This window comes from Dicentrarchus labrax, unplaced genomic scaffold, assembly GCF_905237075.1.
Source record: "Dicentrarchus labrax unplaced genomic scaffold, dlabrax2021, whole genome shotgun sequence".
In the NCBI taxonomy this organism is placed as follows: Eukaryota; Metazoa; Chordata; class Actinopteri; family Moronidae; genus Dicentrarchus; species Dicentrarchus labrax.
The window spans coordinates 2,790,647-2,815,524 of record NW_026136718.1 but is presented as its reverse complement, the minus strand read 5'-3'; the positions used below and the strand labels follow the sequence as shown (position 1 = coordinate 2,815,524).

General features: G+C 43.9%; 1 protein-coding gene and 1 long non-coding RNA gene across 2 annotated transcripts; one reads left to right on the top strand and one right to left on the bottom strand.

Annotated features, from left to right (window-relative positions):
• Window positions 1-331: 331 nt before the first annotated feature.
• On the bottom strand, window positions 332-13,717 carry LOC127350636 (putative protein TPRXL). Its single transcript, XM_051377451.1, has 6 exons — window positions 13,678-13,717; window positions 13,174-13,275; window positions 12,901-13,068; window positions 12,671-12,784; window positions 12,172-12,442; window positions 332-758 (listed from the first exon to the last, which is right to left on the bottom strand). Exons 1-6 carry the CDS (start codon window positions 13,715-13,717, stop codon window positions 332-334), a joined length of 1,122 nt encoding a protein of 373 aa, XP_051233411.1.
• Window positions 13,718-15,960: 2,243 nt separating this feature from the next.
• On the top strand, window positions 15,961-16,587 carry LOC127349835 (uncharacterized). The gene is made up of 2 exons (XR_007880425.1): window positions 15,961-16,180; window positions 16,515-16,587. It is a non-coding gene; the product is annotated as an uncharacterized LOC127349835 (long non-coding RNA).
• The last annotated feature ends 8,291 nt before the right edge of the window (window positions 16,588-24,878 follow it).

The following is a 24,878-nucleotide window of genomic DNA, read 5'->3' as shown; positions in this document are numbered from 1 at the left end:
TTGTTGTTGTTGGGGCTGCAGTTGTTGTGGTTGGGCCAGCAATTTTGTTGCTGGGGAAGTTGTAGTTGGGTAGCAGTCATTTTAGCAGCTGTTGTTGCTGGGGCAGCAGTTGTAGTTGGGGTAGCAGTTTTTTTGGGGGCTGCAGTTGTAGTTGGGGTTTCAGTTGTTGTTTTGGTGCTGCAGTTGTTGTCATCGGGGTGCAGCCGTCGTTGGGGCAGCAGTTGTTGTTGCTGGGGCAGTAGTTGTTGTTGGGAGAGTCGTTTTTGTGGGGACAGTTGTGTGCAGTTGCTTGCAACAATTGTCGTTGGTGCTGCAGTTTTTGTTGTCAGTGTCATGGGGCTGCAGTTGTTTGTGCTGGGGCAGCAATTTTAGATGGGGCTGCAGTTGTTGTTTTTGGTGCTGCAGCATTTTTGGTGCAGCAGTTGTTGAGGCAGAAGTAGTGGTTGTGGCAGAAGTAGTGGTTGTGGCAGCAGTTGTAGTTGGGGCAGCAGTTGTAGTTGGGGCAGCAGTTGTAGTTCGGGCACCAGTCGTTGGGGAAGCAGTTGTTGGTGCAGTAGTTGTTGTTGGGGCTGCAGTTGTTGTTAGGGCTGCAGTCGTTGTTGGGGCTGCAATTGGTGTCGTTTGGCCTGCAGTTGTTTTTGTTGGGGCTGCTGTGGTTATGGTTGGGGAAGCAGTTGTTGCGGCTGCAGTTGTTGTCGTCGTGGGTGCAGTCATAGTTGGGGCTGTAGTTGTTGTTGGGGCAACAGTCGTTGTTCGTGCTGCAGTTGTTGTTGAGGCAGAAGTAGTGGTTGTGGCAGAAGTAGTGGTTGTGTCAGCCGTTGTAGTTAGGGAAGCAGTTGTAGTTGGGGCAGCAGTCGTTGGGGAAGCAGTCGTTGGTGCAGTTGTCGTTGTTGGGGAAGCAGTTGTTGCTGGGGCTGCAGTTGTTGTTGCTGGGGCAGCAGTTGTATATGGGGCAGCATTCGTTGTTGGGGCAGCAGCTGTTGGGGCAGGAGTCGTTGGTGCTGCAGTGGCTGTTGAGGCAGCAGTTGTAGTTGGGGCAGCAGTCGTTGTTTGTGCTGAAGTTGTTGTTGAGGCAGTTTGTTTTGTGAGTTGTTGCTGGGGCAGCAGTCGTTGTTTGTGCTGCAGTTGTTGTCGTCGGGGGTGCAGTCGTTGTTGGGCCTGCAGTTGTTACTGGTGCTGCCGTTGTTGGGGCTGCAGTCGTTGTTTGTGCTGAAGTTGTTGTTGAGGCAGCAGTGGTTGTTGTTGAGGCAGCAATATTACTTGTGGCAGCAGTTGTTGTTGGGGCAGCAGTTGTAGTTGGGGCAGCAGTCGTTGGGGAAGCAGTCGTTGGTGCAGTAGTTGTTGTTCGGGCAGCAGTCGTTAGTGGGGCAGCTGTTGTTGTTGGGTCTGTTGTTGTCGGTGCTTCAGTAGTTGTTGTTGGGGCTGCAGTATTTGTTGGGGCTGCAGTTGTTGCTGAGGTAGCAGTAGTACTTGGGGAAGCAGTTGTCGTTTGTGCTGCAGTCGTCGTTGGGGCTGCAGTTGTTTTTGAGGCAGCTGTTGTTGTTGTTGCTGTTGTAGCAGTTGTAGTTTTGACAGGAGTCATTGTTGGGGCAGCAGTCGTTGTTGGGGCTGCAGTTGTAGTTGGGGCAGCAGTCATTGTTGAGGCAGCTGTAGTTGTTGGGACAGCGGTTGTAGTTGGGGCAGCAGTTGTTGGTGCAGCAGTTGTTCTTAGGGCTGCAGTTGTTGTTGTTGGTGTTGCAATTTTTGGGGCAGCTGTTGTTGTTGGGGCAGCTGTTTTTGTTGGGGCAGCAGTTTTTGGGGCAACAGTCGTTGTTGAGGCAGAAGTAGTGGTTTTGGCGAGATACTGGTTGTGGCAGCAGTTGTAGTTGGGGCAGAGTTGTGTGGGCAGAGTGTTGGGCCAGAGTTGTTGTTGGGCAGCAGTGTTGGGGAAGAGTCGTTGGTGAGTAGTTGTTGTTGGGGCTGCAGTGTTTTGGGGCTGCAATTGCTGTATTTGGCTGAGTTTTGTTGTTGGTGATTGTTGTTGTTGGGGCTTCAGTGTTGTTGGGGCGCAGTGTTGGGCCAGCTGTTTTGTTGAGTGTTGTTGGGGCAGAGTTGTGTGGGGAGAGTGTTGGTGAGTACTTGTTGTTGGGGCTGCAGTGTTGTTGGGGCTGCAATTGTGTATTTGGCTGCAGTTGTTGTTGTTGGGGTTTGTGTTGTTGGCAGGTGTGGGCAGTGTGTTGTTTGGGAGCAGTTTGTTGGAGGTAGTCTTGGGGGCAGTTTTGGTGCGCAGTGGTTGTTGCTCGTGTTGTGGGGCTTTGTGTTGGCTGCAGTTGTGTTGAGGTTGTTGTGAGAGTTGTTGGGGTCAGTTGTTGTTGTTGGGGCTGAGTTGTTACTGGTGTGCAGTTGTTGGGCTGCAGTGTTTGTGGTGCAGTTTTGTTGGGAGCAGTGTTTGTTGTTGAGGAGCGTAGCTGTTGTGAGCAGTTGTTTTGGTGCACCAGTTTGTGGCAGAGTTGTTGTTGGGGGCATTTGTTGAAGAATTGTTGTTGGGGTGTGTGGTTATTGTTAGGTGTTGGTGCTGCAGTTGTTGTCGTCGGATGCAGTGTAGTTGTTGTTGTGAGTATTTGTTGTTGGGTTGCAGTTGTTGATGCTGGCATAGCAGTGTACTTTGGGCAGAGTGTGTTGTTGTGCAGTGGTTGTTAGGGCAGCAGTTGTTGTGGTTGGGGTTGGTTTTTTTTTGTTGTGTGGGGAACAGTGGTGTTGCTGCAGTGTTGTTGTTGGCAGCAGTTGTTGTGGTTGGGGCTGCAGTTTTTTGGAGCAGTAGTGCTGGGGCAACATATGTTGAGCAGTTGTTTTGAGAAGTGTTGTTGGTGATGCAGTTGTTTAGTCCATGAGCCATGGGGGTTAACCCTATGAGACTTTGTCCCCCAGATGATACTGGCCCAAATTTGGGGCCTGGTCATGGACTTTTAGTTGGGTGTAGTAGTTGGGGAGAGTATTGTTGTGGCTGCAGTTGTGTTGGGGCAGCAGTGTTATTGGGGCAGCATTGTTGTTTGGACTTATAGTTGGGGGGGTTTTGGTGAGTTGTTGTTGGTGCTGCAGTGTTGTTGTTGGTGCTGCAGTTGTTGTTGTCGGGGTGCAGTGTGTTGGGGCTACTGTGATTGTTGGGGCTGCTGTGGTTGTTGGGGCTGCAGTTTTTTGGGGCTGCAGTTGTTGGGGCTGCAGTCGTTGTTGGTGCTACAGTTGTTGTTGAGGCAGCAGTGGTTGTTGTTGAGAAAGAGTAGTTGTTGGGGCAGCTGTTGTTATTGGGGCAGCAGTTGTAGTTCGGGTTGTATTGTTGGGGCTACAGTTGTTGTTGTTGGTGCTGCAGTTTGTTGTTGTATCAGTTGTAGTTGTGGGGTGCAGTGTGTTGGGGCAGTGTTTTGTTAGGGCAGCACTGGTTGTTGGGGCTGCAGTTGTTGTTGCTGGGGCAGCAGTTTTAGGTGGGGCAGCAGTCGTTGTTGGGGCAGCAATTATTGTTGGGGCAGCAGTTGTTTTTGTTGGTGCAGCAGTTGTAGATTGGGCAGCAGTTTGTTGGGGCAGTGTTGTTGTTGGGGTAGAGTTGTTGGGCAGCAGTCGTTGTTGGTGCTGCGGTTGCTGTTGAGGCAGTAGTTGTAGTTGGGGCAGCAGTTGTTGGTGCAGCAGTTTTTGGGGCTGCAGTTGTTGTCGTCGGGGGTGCAGTCTTCATTGGGGCTGCAGTTGTTGCTGGGGCTGCAGTTGTTGGGGTGCAGTGTTGTTTGTGCAACAGTTGTTGTTGAGGCAGCATTGGTTGTTGTTGAGGCAGCAGTAGTTGTTGGGGCAGCTTTTGTTTTTGGTGCACCAGTCCTTGTGGCATCAGTTGTACGTGGGGCTGCAGTTTTTGTTGGGGCAGCAGTTGTAGTTGGGGTTGCAGTCGTTGGGGCTGCAGTTGTTGTTGTTGGTGCTGCAGTCGTCGTTGGTGCTGCAGTTGTTGTTGTGGGGTGCAGTCGTCGTTGGGGCTGCAATTGTGTTGAGGCAGCAGTCGTTGTTGGGGCAGCTGTTGTTGTTGGGGTAGCTGTGGTTGTTGGGGCTGCAGTTGTTGTCGTTGGGGCTGCAGTTTTTGTCGTTGGTGCTGCAGTGGTTGTTGGGGCTGCAGTTGTCATTTTTGCTGCAGTGGTTTCTTTTGGGGCAGCAGTCGTTGTTGGTGCTGCAGTTTTTGTCATCGGGGGTGCAGTCGTCGTTGGTGCTGCAGTTGTTGTTGTTAGGACTGCATTCGTTGTTGTTGGTGCTTCAGTTTTTTGGGGCTGCAGGCTTTGTTGGGCCAGCCTTTGTTGTTGGGGCTGCAGTTGTTGTTGCTGGGGCAGCAGTTTTAGGTGCTTAAATGTTATAAGGAGTTTGGTCTAGACCTGCTCTATTTGAAAAGTGTCCTTAGATAACTTCTGTTATGAATTGGCGCTATACAAATAAAATTTAATTGAATGGAATTGAATAAAATCACCATGAAGAGTGGGTAATTCCCCTCAGGCAAAGCCTGCAGAAATGCAGACTTACGAATAAAGGGTTAATGCACTTGAAGATTTCACAATGGGGCAGCCCTCAAAGTCTGTGAGTCTGTGAATGTGGACATTGGGATTGGGCATCTGTTGCTAACAGTGTCACTGACTGTACAATGGAAATAAGTACAGGACTGACAAAGTCTGACATGTTTTTAGAATTTTCTGAATGAGCTCAAACCAATTCATTTTATCATCACAAGTGTGAAAATGCCCATTGTGCATTTCACTGTTTCACTTAATTTATGGAACATTATAAAATATAATTTGGGCGTTGTTTAATCATTCTTACACAACCTAATACATTTTTCAGAAACCTTGTAGAGCAGGATCACATATGTTGCATCTGTTACTGACAGAAACAAAATAAATTTGTTCAGCTAATCTACTGACTACTAATATGGCAGTCCTGCTAATATATTTGCAAAACAGGTAAAAGTATTGTGAACAGAGGAAAACAATCACTGTTCTGTAGAAACTTAGCATTGTTTGTGTGTGCACAATGAGGTGTGCAAATACTGTGTCTCTTTGCTTTAATGTTGTTGTTTTTTGCTGCAGCTGCTTTTGAGTTGATACTGTATTGTCTACACCTCTGTTATCTGCATTATCTGAGTTTTTTCTGGTTAATTACTGTAAGGCTTTACTGAGATATACAGTATACTTGATAATCAGTTGTATGCACACACTGCAAATGTCTATAGAAAATACATTTATTTTTGGTCATCTGGGCTCTGTGGCGGGATATTGTACCACTAGTGTATACGCTTAACGCACTTTATTTTGTACCTGTGGAGGTGGGTGTGGTTTGCACTCAGCTGCAGGAGAGAGAGGTGTGGCGAAGGCTTCTGAGAGCAGCGCCAGGTGAGTTGATTATCTCAACTGGTACTCATGAAGTCATCACTCTCACCTCTTTTAAGGCAGTAGTGGGCTGGACCTCGAGGCCGACACACATGACAGAGGAGACACAACCGGAGCAGACCTGAATGGACTTTTGGAAGCAGACAAAGTTGTGTGTTAATTGTGTGTGCAGCAGACACAAGAATAAAGTTGTCTTGTTCATTAATCCCTGTGGTTGGTTTGTGTGTAAGGTATTTTATTTTTATTTTTTTTAAATAAAAACATCAAGCCTTGTCTCTGTTGCCTTTGTCATTAATGGCATATCACTTATTGTTATTTCATTAGCTTCCTCTTTGGAGAAATAATTCCAATTTGTCTGTTACTACTCAGGCTCATTGCTTGAAAATATTCTTCATATATTGTGATCATATCTTTGTGATAGGGCAAGCGCTCTGTAAGCCTCTTGCACATTCCACCGACAACCCACAAACACAACTTGGTTTAGATATTGAAGCTGAAGTTGAACTTGTGATTATAATGCACATTATCTCTGTGTGTATGTGCACACACACTATCAGGATTGTGATTTATTAACTTTGCCTTCCTTAACTGAGCCACATACTGTACTTGGCTCTCAAATAAAAATATTCCCAGGCTAGAGAATAACAGGTATGTTTTCTGTACTTGAATGACAGCCAGACTTTTTTCATACAAGTATATTGTTTAAGCCATTCCGAAAAGCTGGATTACTTTACCCGAGGGTTGTTCCGATACCTATGCTAGTTTTAAAAATTATTTTGATACAGCCTAAAATGCTTGACTGGGTATCAGCAAGTAGGAAAGTCTACTAGCTGAAACAGGGTTTGCTATTCTATTCCCCAAGATAGTGCAATCTGACTCTTATTGGCTTACCCTGATATTATTTCCCTAACCCTAACCAATCTTACTTCTCATGTCATAACCTAAACCTAACCAACCCAAACGGACAAAGGTTAGGCAGTCAGAGTTCTACTGCTGATGAACTGATAAACAATAACAACAGCGTACACTATTCGTCAGACCAGTCCCGGGACAGGTTTGGATCTGGGAAGCAATTTCAGGTTATGTCCAACATTAAATAGGCTTTCTCCCTGAACACCCCTACCAGATAACTTCCCATTGCTTTTCAGCTTAATTTCCATTCTAAATTTGTGTGATTGTTTTTTTTTGTTAAAATTGTGCTTAAATTGCAATTATTTCTTTGTTAATTCTTTCACTATTGGGTCCCAATTTAAATGACTAGGACGTGTGTCTAGGATTAAATGGCATCTAGAGGTTTAGTTGCAGATTACAATGCCCTCGCCTCACCCTTCTGTTCCAAATGTATAGCAGAGACTACAGTGGCCACAAAATCTCTGAAGTCTACCAGGTCCTCCTGTAGATAAAAAACATCTCATACCAGGGACTGTCCCAGCTCTCTCTCCACCAATTAGGACACAAAACAAATACCTGTGTGCATCTCCCACAAGAATTTACACTAGAGAAATAATTTTACAATCAAATGTGGCACAAATGTTACTGATACGAGAAGTCACAAATAACTGCCACCACTATGAACTATCCAAAAGCTCCAGACAAAACAAGGGAGACCACAAAGATAGTTATGGTGTAGCAGTCCCTCATTCATTCAGACATAGTCGGCCTAAAACTCCCTAAGACCCCCTGAGATTTCTTTGCTGTCTCTTTTGTTGCCATAAAGTGTTTGAGTATTGTCACTAAACCCAGAGAGAATGTTGTGCCATTAGTGCCTGCACCAGGGTGTACTGGTGTAATTTGTGCAAGTGTTTTGTTTTAGTTTTTTTATTTTGAGGTTGGGAACTGATTCTTAGGGAATGGAAAGAGCGTGCACAATCAACTGCCAAAGAAATTGCTGCCAAAAAAACTCTGCAATGTCAGATTGGGTGTTGACTGTTTTTGGACACAAACCAGCAGGCCTGTGGATGCAGAAAAAAAAACTGTATGTGTGTATAATTCAGTGCATACAGTTTATGTTATCTAAATACAATAACATTGAACTTGTACATGCTTGATCCAAAGACTACCCTACATATTTATGAATTCAATGTGAGGGTATTTTATATCATTACTGCCACTCTATACACAATCTCAACACCCCCCTTAATCTGGGCCTATCAAAATGTTTTGCTCCCAAAAAAGTTATGTAATACATACATATAATGCAGATCTATTACAGATCTAGTCTTACTGTTATTATAAATTATATGTATTATCCATAATATATATTAATATATATTTCTTCTTTCTGAGTTGCAGTTGTCTGTGTTGCAGCACTTAGTAAATGTAAGTGCACTCAAAGCTGGATGTTGATACTACACTTTATCAGTGCCACAGCACATTTATAGTGTACAGGGGGTGTTGAGTATATTCATGGCAGATCCATGTGTAAAAACCTCAGTGACTGGGAGTGAATAAATAGTGACTAAAAATGGAGTTAGATGAGGATTTGCCGACACACACACACACTTCGTAAAGCATGCAGAGAGATATAGTCTTTTGAAAGAAAATTAAGTATAATTTATTTATATGCACACTCCCATAGACTTTTCCAAAAAAAGGATCCAACACACACTTTCCGTTAATTTCCTGGAAAGTACTGTGTTTGGAAAACTGTTAATGCCCTAGTGACGCACAATCCAGGAGGAGCAGGTAAGTGAACAATCTCAGTGTCCTTAAGATTAGACAATTAGACACTTAGTAGACAAAATTATCAAATTTCTTCTTATTTTTCATAAATCAGAATATCAACAAATAACTCGACATCCCTCATACAGAAATCATTCATTTCTTTAAATTCAAAAATGTTCAATCTGGCTCCAACAGGCTTGTTTTGTTTTATGCATCAGTGAACCCATTACGAAAGAAGTCAGGAATTTCCTTGACGCAAAAAGCATGAATTATATCATTGAGTTACAATTTGTTCTGACAATGAGGAAACTGTCTGGCATGCCCTTACCCACACCTTGTTATCACGTAACCTTTTTCACATGTCCTTGTGTTTCATAATCTAGAATGTAAAATGAAACTGGCAACACATCTGTACACTCCATTCAATGATAATGTTGATTATATCGACTTTTTGCTTTTATATCTTGGGTTTACGCCTTCATTTCCTAGGCAGAGGCAGGGCCGGGGGTGGCTTCTGAGCCTCCAGCCCTGAATGTTTTCTCAAGATCCCTGAATCTTTTAGGTTGTTAAAATAACTTCAGCTCTCCACCCTTACATTGTCATGTGTCCCGATAGGCGAGAGAGGTCTTTATTTTTAGATAACTGCTTGTTGTTGTAATTGTGGCTGATTGAGTTGCTGGGATGGAGGTTGTAATTGCAGTTGTAAGGGCAGCAGTTGTTGTTGGGGCGGCGGCAGTTGTTGTTGTTGGGGTGGCAGTTGATGTTGTTGTTGGTGTGGCTGTTGGGGTTGTTGGGGCGCCGGTTGTGATAGTAGTCTGGGCGGCAGCGGTTGTTGTTGTTGGGGCTTCAGTTGTTGTTGTTTGTATGGCAGTTGTTGTTGTTGTTGGGGCGGCTTTTTTGTTTTAATTAGGGAATGGAAAGAGCTTGCACAATCAACTGCCAAAGAAATTGCTGCCAAAAAAACTCTGCAATGTCAGATTGGGTGTTGACTGTTTTTGGACACAAACCAGCAGGCCTGGGGATGCAGAAAAAAAACGATGAAGAAACTGTATGTGTGTATAATTCAGTGCATACAGTTTATGTTATCTAAATGCAATAACATTGAACTTGTACATGCTTGATCCAAAGACTACCCTACATATTTATGAATTCAATGTGAGGGTATTTTATATCCTTACTTTTTGCTTTTATATCTTGGGTTTACGCCTTCATTTCCTATGCAGAGGCAGGGCAGGGGGTGGCTTCTGAGCCTCCAGCCCCAAATGTTAAGTCAAAATCCCTGAATCTTTTAGGTTGTTAAAATAACTTCAACTCTCTGCCCTTACATTGTCATGTGTCCTGATAGGCGAGAGAGGTCTTTATTTTTAGATAACAGCAGCTCTGACAAAGTCTTGTTGTGGTTTAATTTTTCTCGTCTCAATGCACCTCAATCGATGTCTATCTGACTTAAACTTTTAGCTATCTGACTATAGTGAGAGACCACAAACTCCCACTGAAGGTACCCAGAATGGTGACACAGACTCACAGAAATCAAAGAGAATTGACAGTTTCACTCCATGTGCAAGATTTATTTGCATCAACACAGGATACAAGCAAACCGAGTTGTCTCGAGAATGAACTGACTCGAACAAAGAAAATCCCTCCATTATATGCCTCTTTCCCAAAGAATGTCTATTGGTGACGTCCAATATCTGATAAACAGTAGTCATAACATATCTGATGCCCTACTCTACCCAAGACAGCCTTGGTCTTTGGAATGTGCTTAGCTCATGGCACACTGAATAACCCTTTTTCTAACTAGTGTGAGACAACCAGAGTGTGAATACATGACAAAACCTTATCCCTGAATGCATTTTCCCACTATTCAATTCAATTATTCAATTTTATTTGTATAGCGCCAATTCATAACAGAAGTTATCTCAGGACACTTTTCAAATAGAGCAGGTCTAGACCGAACTCTTTAACATTAATTACAGAGACCCAACAGTACCACCATGAGCAAGCACTTGGCGACAAGGGCAAGGAAAACTGCCTGTTAAAAGGCAGAAACCTAGGACAGATCCTCCGGCTCTAGGTGGGTGGTCGTCTGTCTCGACCAGTTGGGGTGAGAGAGAGAGAGAGAGAGAGAGAGAGAGAGAGAGAGAGAGAGAGAGAGAGAGAGAGAGAGACAGACAGACAGGTGCACAGCAACAACAGTATTGGCAATGGCAGTCAAGCAGGACCATGGCAGGAGGCTCCACCAGGATCCATGAGAACCTGCGAGACGAGAAAGCACAAGAACTCCGGGGAAGAAGTGGAGTTAGTAACATGCATTAATGGGACATGAATGAGTGCATAAAGAGAGAGGAAGAGAGGAGCTCAGTGCACCATGGGAAATCCCCCGATAGTCTAGGCCTATAGCAGCATAACTAAGGGATGGTTCAGGACTCACCTGATCCAGCCCTAACTATAAGCTTTATCAAAGAGGAATGTCTTAAGCCTACTCTTGAATGTGGTGAGGGTGTCTGCCTCCCGAACCATAACTGGAAGCTGGTTCCACAGGAGAGGAGCTTGGTAACTGAAGGCTCTGGCTCCTGTTCTACTTTTAGAGACTATAGGAACCACAAGTAGCCCAGCATTCAGAGAACGTAGTGTTCTAGTGGGGTAATAGGGTACTATGAGCTCTTTAAGATATGAAGGGGCCTGACCATGAAGAGCTTTATAGGTGAGGAGGAGGATTTTAAATTCAATTCTACATTTTACAGGGAGCCAATGCAGAGTAGCTAGTACAGGAGAGATGTGATCTCTTTTTCTAGTTCCTGTCAGTACTGTGCTGCAGTGTTCTGAATTAATTGGAGCGTTTTAATGGACTTATTGGGGCAACCTGATAATAAAGAGTTGCAGTAATCAGCCTTGAATACAATCCCTTTATTATTCAACACAAGGTTAATTGTGATTTATCCCTTATACAATGTACAATGTGACATTAAATTGTTTTCCCGATCAAAGTGGACAAAAACGTTCAATTGTGTGTTCAATTGCTGCAAACTTGTCCCACCTCAGCTACACCCAGACGCCATCCCCTCTTTTCCTACATTTTGGTCTTTTTTAGCCCCGGTAACTGCTAACTAAAGATGGCAATGGGCAGTAAACCCAAGTCCAGGCTTCAAAGGGTCATTTCAGAGTCCTTATGGTAGCTTTAAAGGTATTTTATCCAATATTTTTCTTAACAGAGGATAAAGGAAATAAAGAGTCCGAGCTGCAGATGACTCATACCCAGTCTGATTGTAATTGTGGCTGATTGAGTTGCTGGGATGGAGGTTGTATTTGCAGTTGTAAGGGCAGCAGTGGTTGTGGAAGTTGGGGTTGCTGGGGCGCTGGTTGTTATAGTAGTCTGGGCGGCGGCGGTTGTTGTTGTTGGGGTGGCAGTTGTTGTTGTCTGGGTGGCGATAGTTGTTGTTGTCGGTTGTTGTTGGGGCTGCAGTCGTTGTTGGGGCTGCAGTCGTTGTTGTTGTTGTGGCTGCAGTCGTTGTTGTTGTTGGGGTTGCAGTTGTTGTTGTTGTTGGGGCTGCAGTTGTTGTCGTTGTTGGGGCTGCAGTTGTTGTTGGGGCAGCAGTCGTTGTTGGGGCAGCAGTCGTTGTTGTTGTTGGGGCAACAGTTGTTGTTGTTGTTGGGCAAGTCGTTGGCCTTGGGGGCAGTCGTTGTTGGGGCAACAGTTGTTGTTGGGGCTGCAGTTGTTGTTTCGGTTGTTGTTGGGGCTGCAGTTGTTGTTGTTGTTGTTGGGGCTGCAGTTGTTGTTGTTGTTGTTGGGGCTGCAGTTGTTGTTGTTGTTGTTGTTGGGGCTGCAGTTGTTGTTGTTGTTGTTGGGGCTGCAGTTGTTGTTGTTGTTGTTGTTGGGGCTGCAGTTGTTGTTGTTGTTGTTGTTGGGGCTGCAGTTGTTGGGGCGCTGTCGTTGTTGGGGCAGCAGTCGTTGTTGTTGTTGTTGTTGGGGCTGCAGTTGTTGTTGTTGTTGGGGCAGCAGTTGTTGTTGTTGTTGGGGCAGCAGTTGTTGTTGTTGTTGGGGCAGCAGTTGTTGTTGGGGCAGCAGTTGTTGTTGTTGTTGGGGCAGCAGTTGTTGTTGTTGTTGGGGCAGCATGTAGTTGTTGGGGCAGCAGTAGTTGTTGGGGCAGCAGTAGTTGCTGTTGCAACAGTTGTTGTTGTTGGTGCTGAAGAAGTTGTTGTTGGGGCAGCAGTTGTTGGCGTTGGGGCTGTGACAGTATTACAGAAACTGGTCCCACAACAAGAAGGTCCGCTGCTGATGTTACCAACATTTTCCATGAAAGGTAGGCTACCCAGGCTGGTAGCAGCTGCACACAGGTTTCCAGATGCACAGCCAAAAGCAGGAGAACTGCTGGACCCCACTGTAAGAAAAATCACTTGTTTTATTCGACCAACTAAATTGCTGTTGTTTGTAAGCAATACCACAGCGTAAAAATACTCTTACAAATGCAAGTCTTCCATGAAAGAAGTACTTGAGAATTTTAAATAATAAAAGTAAAGTCTACCCGTTTATTTTCCAGATCTCACGTATAGTACTGTATTTGAAATACTTTGAAGTAAAACATATACAAAGTCAAACTTTAAAATAAAAAATTAAGACTCACCAGTCGCTTGAAAGCAGCGGTCCGATCCCTTACATTGTAATAGGTTGGTGCATTGAGAGGTGACGGGGTCACAAGAGAAACACTGTAGGCTGTTATCTGCTGGAGTAGCAGGGACTGAAACATGAAAGAACAACATCATTAATTTGAGAAGTAAAAAACATTTAAAGTTATATTACTTTTCCATAGTAATATATCTTTATTCTTTTATATTGACTTATCCATATACTTACATGGTAGAGTAGGTGAGTTGCAGTTATCTGTGTTGCAGCATGTCACAGATGCAAGTGCACTCGCAGCTCCCAAGTTGGCTGAAAATGTCTGAGAGCCTGCGGCTGGACACAGGGAGGACGATGCACAAGCCTTGAAGATTTGCTGGCCTGGGGTTCCAGCTGAAGTAGCTACAAAATTTAAGTGCAATTTGTTAATGTTGACGGCAAGAACACATAACTTTACAGTACATGTATTTCACTGAAAGTTAATAGATGACATAAAGAAATACCTACCTTGAATGGAAGCTGTTATACACATTGTCTCTGAGGAACACGTTAGTGGTGCCGTGCTTGAACACTCCTGATTTTTGCAAGTTTGACACACAAGTGCTCCAGCTATAAAGGGAAGAAAAATAATCAGTGAATGATGATCACAGGTCAAAAGTCATATGAAATGTCTAAGGTGTTTTGGTGGTTTGTAAAAGCGGAAAACTCTTATTATTATTATTATTATTGTTATACAAAAGGATCACAAAGGTTGTAAAAATATCTCATATGCACTATATCGTTCTAATTAATTGTCTTTATCTGCTTTCTACCCTTTCTGCTGCATTTTGAATTTGAGTCTTATCTACAATATATGAATCTTGTTTAGTTTAATTAAAATAAATCATCTGATGATATTTCGTGTCGGATTTAAATTCCTTTCTAAAATCAGTTATGGTAAAATGACAAACTTCTTTAAATAGTGCTCTCTAGTAACAGCAGAAACTGTAAAGTAAGAATAAATGGGGTTACCTGTGCTGGAGATCAGATTCAGAGAAAGGATCAGCTTCATCATGATGAACAGGTAAATAGTGTGGATTAGTTTTTCTCGATGGTGATACTACACTTTATCAGTGCTGCAGCACTTTATACACTGTGTGCACAATTATTAGGCAAGTTGTATTTTTGAGGATTAATTTTATTATTGAACAACTACAGTGCTCTCGGTCAATCCAAAATGTTAATGAACCTAAACCTGAATGTTTGCGAAAGTAAAAGTGAGGTTTTGTCTTTCTTAAGAGAATATATATATATATATATATATATATATATACATACATACTTACAGTCAGGACCACTTTTGTCAAAATATCTTATATTCCAAGCAGAATTACATTTGGCGGTATGGCTCTGTTCTGGGACCTCCTTGTCCTTCCGCGTGCCTACGTGGAAAACCTTAAGGCAGGGAGAGCACACCTCCCTGCCCTTCCATGTGCATACATGGAAAAGTTTAAGACAAGGAGAGCGGCAGCAGAGACCCCAGGGTACAGAACAGAGCAGCATCAATGGCAATCAGAAAATTACATTGATTAATTAGAAACAACATAAAAAGGAGGAGCTGGGGTGGAGGTGGGTGCAAAAGGCTTGTAGAGGGAGCAGCAGAGATAGGCAGGCAGGCTAAGGCAGCTTAAATAAGGCGCCATGCATGGTGTTTGCCAATTGGATGCTTGAGGAAATCAGGTGAGCTGTCAGCTGACTGTGTATGGTATCCAATGGGAAGCTTAGAGGAATCAGCTGATGTATGTTTATGACTAGCTGTGCTCGTATGATATAGCTGTAACTGAAAGCTACGCCTGACTTCGTGCCCTGCCTGAACTAACGCTATGCTCAATATATATATATACATATATATATGCACAGTTATTAGGCAACTATTAGTGTGCAGAATTATTATGCAACTAAATGAAAAAACTAACATTTTCCCATCTTACTTGTTTATTTTCATCTTTTAAAGTGAGAATAATAAAACAACTCAAAATTTACAAATAAACATTTCTGACATGTCAAAAAAAAAAAAAAATCAGTGACCTGTAACTGTCACAAGCCTCCCATTCATGGAGTCTGTTAGTTTCTTGATCTGTTGACGATCAACTTTTTGTGCAGCAGCAACGACAGCCTCCCAGACACTGTTCAGAGAGGTGTACTGTTTTCCTTCACTGTAAACCTCCCATTTAAGCAGGGCTCACAGGTTCTCAATAGGGTTTAGGTCAGGTGAGGAAGGGGGCCATGTCATTATTTTTTCATCCTTAAGGCCTTTACTGGCTAGCCATGCAGTGAAGCACTTAGATGCATGCGATGGAGCATTGTCCTGCATAAAAATCATGGTCTTCTTGAAAGATGCAGACTTTTTCCTGTACCACTGCTTGAAGAAAGTGTCTTCTAAAAACTGGCAGTAGGTTTGATTTTGAGGCCATCTTCAACCCGAAAAGGTCCAACTAGCTCATCTTTAATAATACACGGGCCCATCAATCTGGTCCATCAAGAGTCACTCTCATCTCATCAGTCCATAAAACCTTTGAAAAATCTGTCTTCAGATATTTCTTGGCCCAGTCTTGATGTTTCAACTTATGTGTTTTGTTCAGTGGTGGTCGGGTTTCAGCCTTCCTTACCTTGGCCATGTCTCTAAGCACTGAACACCTTGTACTTCTGGGCACTCCGGGTAGGTTGCAGTTCTGGAATATGGCAGCACTGGAGGATAATGGGTTCCTGGTAGCTTCACGTTTGATTCTTCTCAAATCTTTGGCAGTTGATTTGCGTCTTTTTTTCTCAATACGTTTCTTGTGACCCTGTTGGCTATTTGCAACAAAAATTGATACATTGAAGTGAGAAAGATTTCTCTTTTCATTCTCTTTGATACTTTTTTCCGTGCTGTGCTCTCTGAAAATGTTGTATAGATTTTTAGTTCATGCAATTCAATCATCTAGTTCTGTAGTTATTAACATATCTTAATGTCAGACATTGAATGCCTAACTATATCTTGATAAAAGTCAGTGTTTTCAATAAAACAAAACAAATGCATTTCATCAGCCAAAGTATGATACAGATAATCAGAATTGGAAAGTGAGGTTTTCTTCTTTAACTTCATTTTTGGATTATTATATGTTATAATTTGGGTGACCTTTGATGATTCTTACATAATCTAATACATTTTTCAGAAACCTTGGAGACCAGGACCACATCTATTGCATCTGTACCATGTTTTGTTTTCCAACTGTTGTGTCAACTCAGGGTTAAAAGTTGTACTGAGCCCTCCAGCCTAGATTCACCCAGGAGCACTCCCAACCTGCAGGGGGCAACCATGCAACAGAGTTGGTGGAACTAACTTCTCAGGAAGTGCTCTTGGGACCATATTCACCTGCGCACCCAGAGGGAGTGCATGGCATTTGAGATGTTTGGTAAAAGCTCAGTTGGCCCTCTCACCCATTCCTGAAGAGGTACTATGACCACAGCTCCTGATCATCTAGAGACGCAACTGGTAGGACAGAATTTGGTTGAATGTGTTGAGGTCATGCTTATGACTATATGACTTTTGCTTGGTGAAATGTGCAATTTAAGTTAAATAGTTGAAAACTTTATTATGTTAACAGATCTTGGAAGAAGTAATGTTACACAAAGCATGTATATTGTTTAATTATTATATAAGTTTAATTGTGGGATTTGTACTTTAATTATGAACTAGCAGAGATCCTAGGTTAATCTAAATTACTTTGTTTGGTTTGGTTTTGAGGATTCAGTAACATTAATTTATTATTACTTTGAGAAAGTGATTTATTTGTAACTAATTAATGTATTTTGTTTGTATCTTAAAGGTTATCAACCTATTCTGCTCCATCCCAATTTATCAAACCATCTTCAAGAAAATAAAAAACCAAAAAGTGAACAGATTTGAGTTGTCCTTTGCGTCCATCAGAGATCAAGCAGTTTTTCAAGTTTGGGCAGTGCTGTGGTCAATCACAAAACACACAGAACTTGACAGTTGATAACCAGCGTGGCAGTGAGGACAAGGATCAAAGGCCTGAAGTCAAGCTGTCGACGCGAAGGAAGTGTTGAATTGACTGGAAACTCTTCACCATGGCAAAGGAAACTCTTGGGAAAACAGTCAAGCAACTAAAGCAAGAGAGGACCTTAGCTAAATCTGCTTTCACCAAGCAAGCAAACTACCTGAGCAAAGCTGCAGATGGCATGATCCAGCATGAACTACAAGAGGAGTTCAGCAAGCTCAGTTCCCTGGCAAGGTATGTCAGCAATGCAAATGATGACTACAGGGCTGGCCTACTGGCAGACGCTGAAGCGGGAACTGAGGAGGATGAAGAAGTCAAGCTCGACAAGCACCAGCAGGCTGAGCTTGAAAGGACAATGGAAGAGTGCGACACAAGACTGGGGGACATCCGTGAAGCAGTCCAATCCAACCTCTGGCCAAGATATGGTAAAGAGGAGGTAGACTCTGCAATCCAAGAAGCGGAAAAAGCCTGTGACAGAGCCCAAGCAAGCCCCATCACTGCTATCAATAGAGACTGCTATGAACTGCAGCTGGAAAGAGCGAAGAGGCTAATCCATGATGCAACTGTAAGCCTGAAAGACTGGGAAAAAATGGATCCCACATGATCAGACAGCAGACCTGAAAGGCAGATTAAAAGACCTGAGAACATTCGGCAGCAACCTCGAGGCCAGAAGAGCAGAATTCCTCACTGCACAAAAAATTGCAGAAGAAGAAAGAAGAGGACCAGAGCCTCAACCAACAGCAGTTCCACAACCAGTGGTGAGAATAAAGCCGACCAGTCTACCTAAATTCACTGGGTTTAAGAGGAATTTCCACAGATGGAAGAGAGACTGGGAAAGCCTGCAAAAGCAAGGAGAGCCGACTGGCTCAGTGGAAGTGAAGAAGTTCCAACTCCTTGACAGTGTGGACGAGAGAATATGTAGAGACCTGCGCCTGTCAACATACAACAGTGCTGAAGACATATTTAGAGTACTTCAAAACAGGTTTGGAAACAAGTCAACAATTGCCTTGGAGATAATTGAGGACCTGGAGAGGATCCCTCCTTTAAAGTCACACCAGCCAAGGAAGGTAATTGACCTAATTCAAGCTGTGGAAAAGGCCCTGAATGACCTCACAGAGCTCAAAAGCACTGGAGCCATAAAGAATCCCCTTGTGATCAGATCCATAGAGAGCAAGCTGCCAGATGATATGAAGAGGGACTGGCTGACATTCATGGTCAATCCAAGAAATGGAGTCACACCTAACAATCACTTCGACATCCTTCTTACATTCTTAAAGACACAAGAGGACATTCTAGAGAAACTAGACCAACTTGGTGTAAGTGAGAAACCTGAAAAGAAAGCTACGTACCTGGAGAAGAGGTATGCCTCCACAAAGTCCACAAGGAAAGGAGGATGTGTTGTCTGTGGAGATGAAAAGCACCGTGAGAAGATCTTCTTTTGTAAGAAGTTCAAAGAACTAAAACCTGGTGAGAAGCTGAATGTTGTCGAAAGGCTGGGAGCATGCAGAAGATGCCTCAGATGTCATGCAGAGGATGATGAATGTACAGACACTTACCTGTGCAGGAACAGAGACTGCAAGAGAGGAAGCTCTTCAGACCACCATTTCTTTCTCTGCCTGAAAGGAGGATTCAAGGGGAAAGAAACTGTGAAAGTGGGAAAACCCAGCACCAGGAGGCAAACATTCACAGAGGACCAAGAGAAATTAATATCTGAGCTCACCCCAGACATGGCAGAAAAATTCAGGAGAGCCTTCACCAACATGGCTGCAAAATCACACTGCACTGGAAGAAGCCTTCCTGGAGTGATGGACTCAAGCACACGTGAGTTACCAGTTATTCTTATGCTTCTCGAAGTAACCACCAACGCAGGACAGAAAATTGGAACTCTCATTGACTTAGCATCAGATACCAACTACATCACTCATATGGCTGCCAGGAGGCTGAAGCTTCGAAGTGAAAAGATCACGCTTGTCGTCCATGGAGTTGGAGGTATGGCCATGAAAGTAAAGACCAAAAGATACTTACTCAAGGTGAGAGTCAAGATGCCTAGAGGCACGGAGAGAGCTCATGAGCTGATCTGTTATGGGTTGGATGAAATTGCAAATGTTCACAGAGTAATCAAAGCACAGCAACTCAAGAAGTTCTTCCCCGACACCAACCTGGAAGATCTTCACAGACCAGAACATGTTGAGCTTCTCATAATCCACCGTGAAGGAAGACTCGCTCCACAGAGAGTAAAGGTAGTAGGAGATCTTGTCCTGTGGGAAAGCCCTTTAGGAAGGACCATTGGTGGAGCACACCCAGACCTCTGTGAAGTAGTGGACATGGCCCTGCACAATTCTGAGACTCACTTTGCACGATCGATGAGAATCACAGCAGTGAAGTATCAAGAAATTGCTGAGATGCAAGAATCTAGAGCTGAAACCAAAAGCACTGTTGCTGGCAGAGAGTTCTTGGACTGGTGGAAGTGGGACAGCATTGGTGCGGCCTGCGAACCCATGTGTGGAGGATGCCGGTGTGGTAACTGTCAACCAGGAGGCAAAGACATGACTCTGAGCGAGGAGAGAGAGCTTGAGATGATCAGGCAAGGCCTCAGCTATGTGAAGTCAGATGCACACAGTCAGGAGCCTCACTGGGACACAAAATACCCCTGGATTGCAGATCCAAGTTCCCTGCCCAACAACAGAAATGCAGTGGAGGCCACGTTTCTGAGGACAGAGAAACAGCTCAAGAAAGAACCAGAGTGGCGTGCGGCATACACAACCCAAGTCCATGAGATGGTGGAAAGGAAAGCAGCAAAGAAACTCACCAGAGAGACCATTGCTGACTGGAAAGGACCAGTATGGTACGTCAGCCACTTGGTGGCGCCAAACCCACACTCTGTCACAACACCTGTCCGACTGGTATGGAACAGCAGCCAGAAGTTTAGAGGAATCAGCATGAAGGACCTTCTCCTGAAAGGGCCTGATGTACTTAATCCCATCCAAGCAGTGCTACTAAGGTTCAGAAGAGGAGTCCATGCTGCCCTCGGCAACATCAAGAAGATGTACAATTCTGTGTGGCTTGAAGACCTGGAGATGCACCTCCATAGATTTCTCTGGAGAGACAGTGAAGATGGAGAAATTGAGGAATATGCCATCACCAGAGTCAACATTGGTGATCGACCAGCAGGATGCATCGCACAACTGGCCATGAGAGAGACAGCAAGGCTGCCCATGTTCACTCACCTGGAGGAGGAGCGTAGAGCCTTGAAGAGGATTCGTATGTAGATGACATCCTGACATCCCATAATGTCCTGGAAAAGCTAGACAAAACCACCAAAACAGTCGAAGAAATCCTGAAGGCAGGTGGATTCTTCCTCAAGCCGTGGGTCCGGTCAGGCCAAAGTGGGAGGCAGATGTCTACTTCAGAACATCCAGCATCGTCAGATCAAGTCTTCATTCTCCCCAACCAAAGGAGAGAAGGAGACAACAGAGCCCTTGGAGTCGGTTACCTGGTCGAACCAGACAAACTGTACCTCATGACCTCCATCAACTTCTCAAAGAGAAAAAAGAAGATGAGAATCAGCCAAAATCTCGTCGGAGAAGAGGTGAGGAAAGAAACTCCAAACCCACTGACTAGAAGACAACTGCTTAGCCAAGTAGCTAGTTTGTATGACCCAATAGGCCTTGCAACACCTGCCAAACAGAAAGGCGCCATTCTTGTCAGAAAAGCATTTCAAGAAGCTGGAGGCAAAACTCTAACATGAGACACATGGGACACACCTCTGTCGGAAAGACTTAGAGAAGAAGCCATCCACCTGTTTGAGGAATACACACGCCTCAATCAAATCACCTTCCATAGAAGCCTCACACCAGTCAAAAGGATCGGAGAACCCTGGGGAATAACATTCTCAGATGGGAGCGACCAGAGCTATGGAGCTGTTGCATACTTCAGGTGGGAGACCGAGCAAGGCATCCTGGTACGGCTTGTTGAGTCCAAAGCCAAGCTCACACCACTTGACCAAAAGGGAGAACCAGTGAAGGCTGAGGTCTGTGGTGCTGTCTTCGCTGCAAGACTCAGGAAATACATTAAAAAGCACAGTCGGATGCAAGTTGAACGTTGGCTCCATCTGCTGGACAGTCAAACTGTACTGGGTGCAATCCAAAGGGACAGTTATGGGTACCAGACCTTTTTTGCAAACAGAGTGGGAGAGATCCAGAAGTCCACATCAGTTGAAGACTGGAGGTGGATTCCAGGTGAGCAAAACATTGCTGACCTCATAACAAGAGGAGCAACCCCAGAAGACCTCAAAGAGAACTCTGTGTGGCAAGATGGCCCAGAGTTTCTGAAACGACCTGTGGAGGAGTGGCCGACAAAGTCAGCCAAAGATGTCGCTGCAGATGCCAAGGAAGGTATAAATAAGCTCCAAAGGAAATGTTTTACAGCAGCACTGACCCGCGCACAGGTGAAAAGAAACCAACATGCTCCGCCTGCCACTGCAATGCTAATGTCTCCAACCTCTGTCCAAAACAAGTACCTGCAAAGCAGCCCTAGTGGAGGAGGACACCAAATCCAAGTCCGGAGGCCACCCTCTGGTTCTTCAGTAAAGAGGATCCTTGACATCAGTAAGTTCAGCAGTTTAACCAGGTTGGTGAGAGTCATTGCCTGGGTGTGGAGAGCTGCCACAAAGTGGAAAAAAATGCTGGCCAGAACCTCAACCACAAGCAAGCCAAAGAAAGAGGAGATTCCCTCAGCTCTTGAGATCAAGTCCAGAGTTAAGGAAGCTACACTTACCATCATGGAGTGTGAAGATGCACTCAGGGATCTCTTTCTTGCGGCTCAAGAGGAGGAAACCTTGGCAGACACTACACTCAACAGGCTTGCTGTGGTCAGGGATGAAAACACTGGACTTTTGCTCTGTGGAGGAAGATTCCAAATCTTTAATGAAGAAAAAACTGCAGTACCAATCTTGCCCTGCACATCATGGGTATCCACTCTTCTAGCTCAAGAAGCCCACAAAGCAAATCATGAAGAAATTGCAGGCACACTCCTCCGGATGAGAAGGAAAGCATGGGTGGTAAGAGGCCGGAAACTAGCTCAGATGATCGTTGATAACTGTGTGACATGCAGGAGAATCAAGGCCCAAAGATGCCAACAGATCATGAGTGACCTTCCATCGGAGCGAATAACACCAGCCAATCCATTTGAGTACACAACGGTGGACTTATTTGGACCTTACGAAGTGAAGGATGAGGTGAGAAAGAAGGTGAAACTCAAAGTGTGGGGAATTGTCTTCTGTTGCATGGCATCCAGAGCTATGCACACAGACCTCGTCAGTGACCAGTCAGCTGAAGGCTTCTTGTTAGCCTACCAATGATTCACGGCACTGAGAGGACACCCGAGGAAATTGTGGTCGGATCCTGGAAAGAACTTTGTCGGAGCCAGACCTGTCCTCAAAGAGCTCTACATGTTTCTGGACCGACTGGAAAAATCAAAGCTTGAAAATGAAGTATCCAAGCACGGCACAGAATGGAGCTGGAAGATTCATCCAGCAGACTCACCTCACAGAAACGGAGCTGCTGAAGCTGCTGTCCGGACTGTGAAGCGCGCTTTGCACAATCTGGGGGATAATGGAGTCTTCACATGGGGCGAGTTTCAAACTTTCCTTTATATGGCTTCCAACCTCACTAATGAACGACCTATTGATGCCAGGACTCAGAGCCGGGAGGACTGTGTAGAATACATCAGCCCAAATTCACTTCTGCTCGGAAGAACTGGACCCAGAGGAGACCCAGGGACCTTTGACTTTGAAGGCTACTCATAAAAAAAAAAAAAAAAAAAAAAAAAAAGTTGACCGATTCTGGAGGAAATGGAGCCAGTTAGCAGGACCAAACCTGTTTGTCCGGTCCAAGTGGCACACAGCTCACAGGAATGTGGCAATTGGAGATGTCATCTGGCTGGCTGACCAGAACACCTTGAGAGGTCAGTTCAGGCTTGCCAGAGTCGTTGACGTCAACACTGATGGGAAGGGAATTGTGAGGGATGTACATCTCCAATCCTTCCCCAGCTACCCAGTAGCAACTGTGAAGCCCACTCAAAAGATCAAAAAACACTCAACCAAGATACCTGCAACAATTCTTCACAGGGATGTCAGACGGATAGTTGTCCTGCTTCCAGTTGAAGAGCAACAACAAGATCAAAAATGGAGCAACTAAATCCAACACATCACAGTACTGGTGTGACCTCCTTGGGTTGAACAACCAGGAGGTCAAGTGGGAGGTGTTGTGTCAACTCAGGGTTAAAAGTTGTACTGAGCACTCCAGCCTAGATTCACCCAGGAGCACTCCCAACCTGCAGGGGGCAACCATGCAACAGAGTTGGTGGAACTAACTTCTCAGGAAGTGCTCTTGGGACCATATTCACCTGCGCACCCAGAGGGAGTGCATGGCATTTTAAATGTTTGGTAAAAGCTCAGTTGGCCCTCTCACCCATTCCTGAAGAGGTACTATGACCACAGCTCCTGATCATCTAGAGACGCAACTGGTAGGACAGAATTTGGTTGAATGTGTTGAGGTCATGCTTATGACTATATGACTTTTGCTTGGTGAAATGTGCAATTTAAGTTAAATAGTTGAAAACTTTATTATGTTAACAGATCTTGGAAGAAGTAATGTTACACAAAGCATGTATATTGTTTAATTATTATATAAGTTTAATTGTGGGATTTGTACTTTAATTATGAACTAGTAGAGATCCTAGGTTAATCTAAATTACTTTGTTTGGTTTGGTTTTGAGGATTCAGTAACATTAATTTATTATTACTTTTAGAAAGTGATTTATTTGTAACTAATTAATGTATTTTGTTTGTATCTTAAAGGTTATCAACCTATTCTGCTCCATCCCAATTTATCAAACCATCTTCAAGAAAATAAAAAACCAAAAAGTGAACAGATTTGAGTTGTCCTTTGCGTCCATCAGAGATCAAGCAGTTTTTCAAGTTTGGGCAGTGCTGTGGTCAATCACAAAACACACAGAACTTGACACCAACATTCAACCATTGCTGCTGATCTGTCAGTAGGATACAGCATCATTATGGGGGGGGTCCAAACGGCTCTAAGAATCAGAATCAACAGGAATTTAGTTTTAAAAAAAAGACCAAAGTCCACCAGGAAAGAGTAAGATAAATGCAAAGGCAGAGACAGCAACAGTACACACCAGCAAATGTTTAATTCATATCTTTGTTGTTGTATTCGATGCATCAGTGAACTCATGACAAAAGAAAAAAGATAAGACAAGATTTTTCTTGATACAAAAGCCATTGATCATGTCACCTACTTCGCATGTGCTTTCGTTTTTCATTATGCTGGAATGTTGTGAAACTGGAAACCACCTGTACACTCCGTAAATGATGATATGAATAGCCTTTGATAGTGTCTAAAAGGGCATTAACGTTGCTAATAGCATTTTTCTCTTATACTTTCTCTTATATATGAGAAAATATTAGTTAAGAGAATGTTGCTTTATGCATTTTTGTTACCTTAGAATGAGACGTTTTTATCTACAGAGGGAGCGGGTCCTCTTGTATGTTTCCACAAACAAAACACTGGCACTAGATAGATTTATTATTTTCTCCTACATGCTTGGAATGTAAGGGATTATTCAGCTGCTTGCAATCTGCAATTTCACCCCAACAACTATTGAGATACTACATTAAAGTCACCAGAGAACAAAAGGTCCAATTGAAGTATGAAAATTCCTAAAAGTTAATTTCAGTCATTGGTATTACCGTATTGATCCGAATATAAGACGATATTTTTTCCCTTGAAAAATGCCTGAAAATGACGCCTCGTCTTATATTCGGGGTCTAAGGAGTAACCCATGTAAAACAATAGGTAGCGCCATATGAGCGCTTTTCTCTCCGTCAGCGTTTAATGCAGTGTGACCCTAACGTGATCCTGTAAACAAGCATGTACAGTAAACAAGTCGGCTGGAGTGGGTGTGTTAGCCTTCATTTGTATAAGCTACTGAATGACAGAAAGATGCAGGCAGGACACAGAGATCCACTTGAAAAAAGTGCTTCCAAAGTCGGTCAGGTGAATAACAATCAGAGGAGAAGTTATGATGAGAATTTTAAACTTATGGTTGTAAATGAAGCTGAGAGAACGAATAACGTGAGGGCAGGAAAAAGAT

Excerpts from the sequence above, each read along its gene's own strand:
- LOC127350636 (XM_051377451.1), bottom strand. The coding sequence starts at position 13,717 with ATGAAGCTGATCCTTTCTCTGAATCTGATCTCCAGCACAG. Across the intron at positions 12,785-12,900 it reads CAACTCACCTACTCTACCAT|TCCCTGCTACTCCAGCAGAT; the intron begins GTAAGTATATGG and ends TTCATGTTTCAG. Across the intron at positions 12,443-12,670 it reads CCGCTGCTTTCAAGCGACTG|TGATTTTTCTTACAGTGGGG; the intron begins GTGAGTCTTAAT and ends GAATAAAACAAG.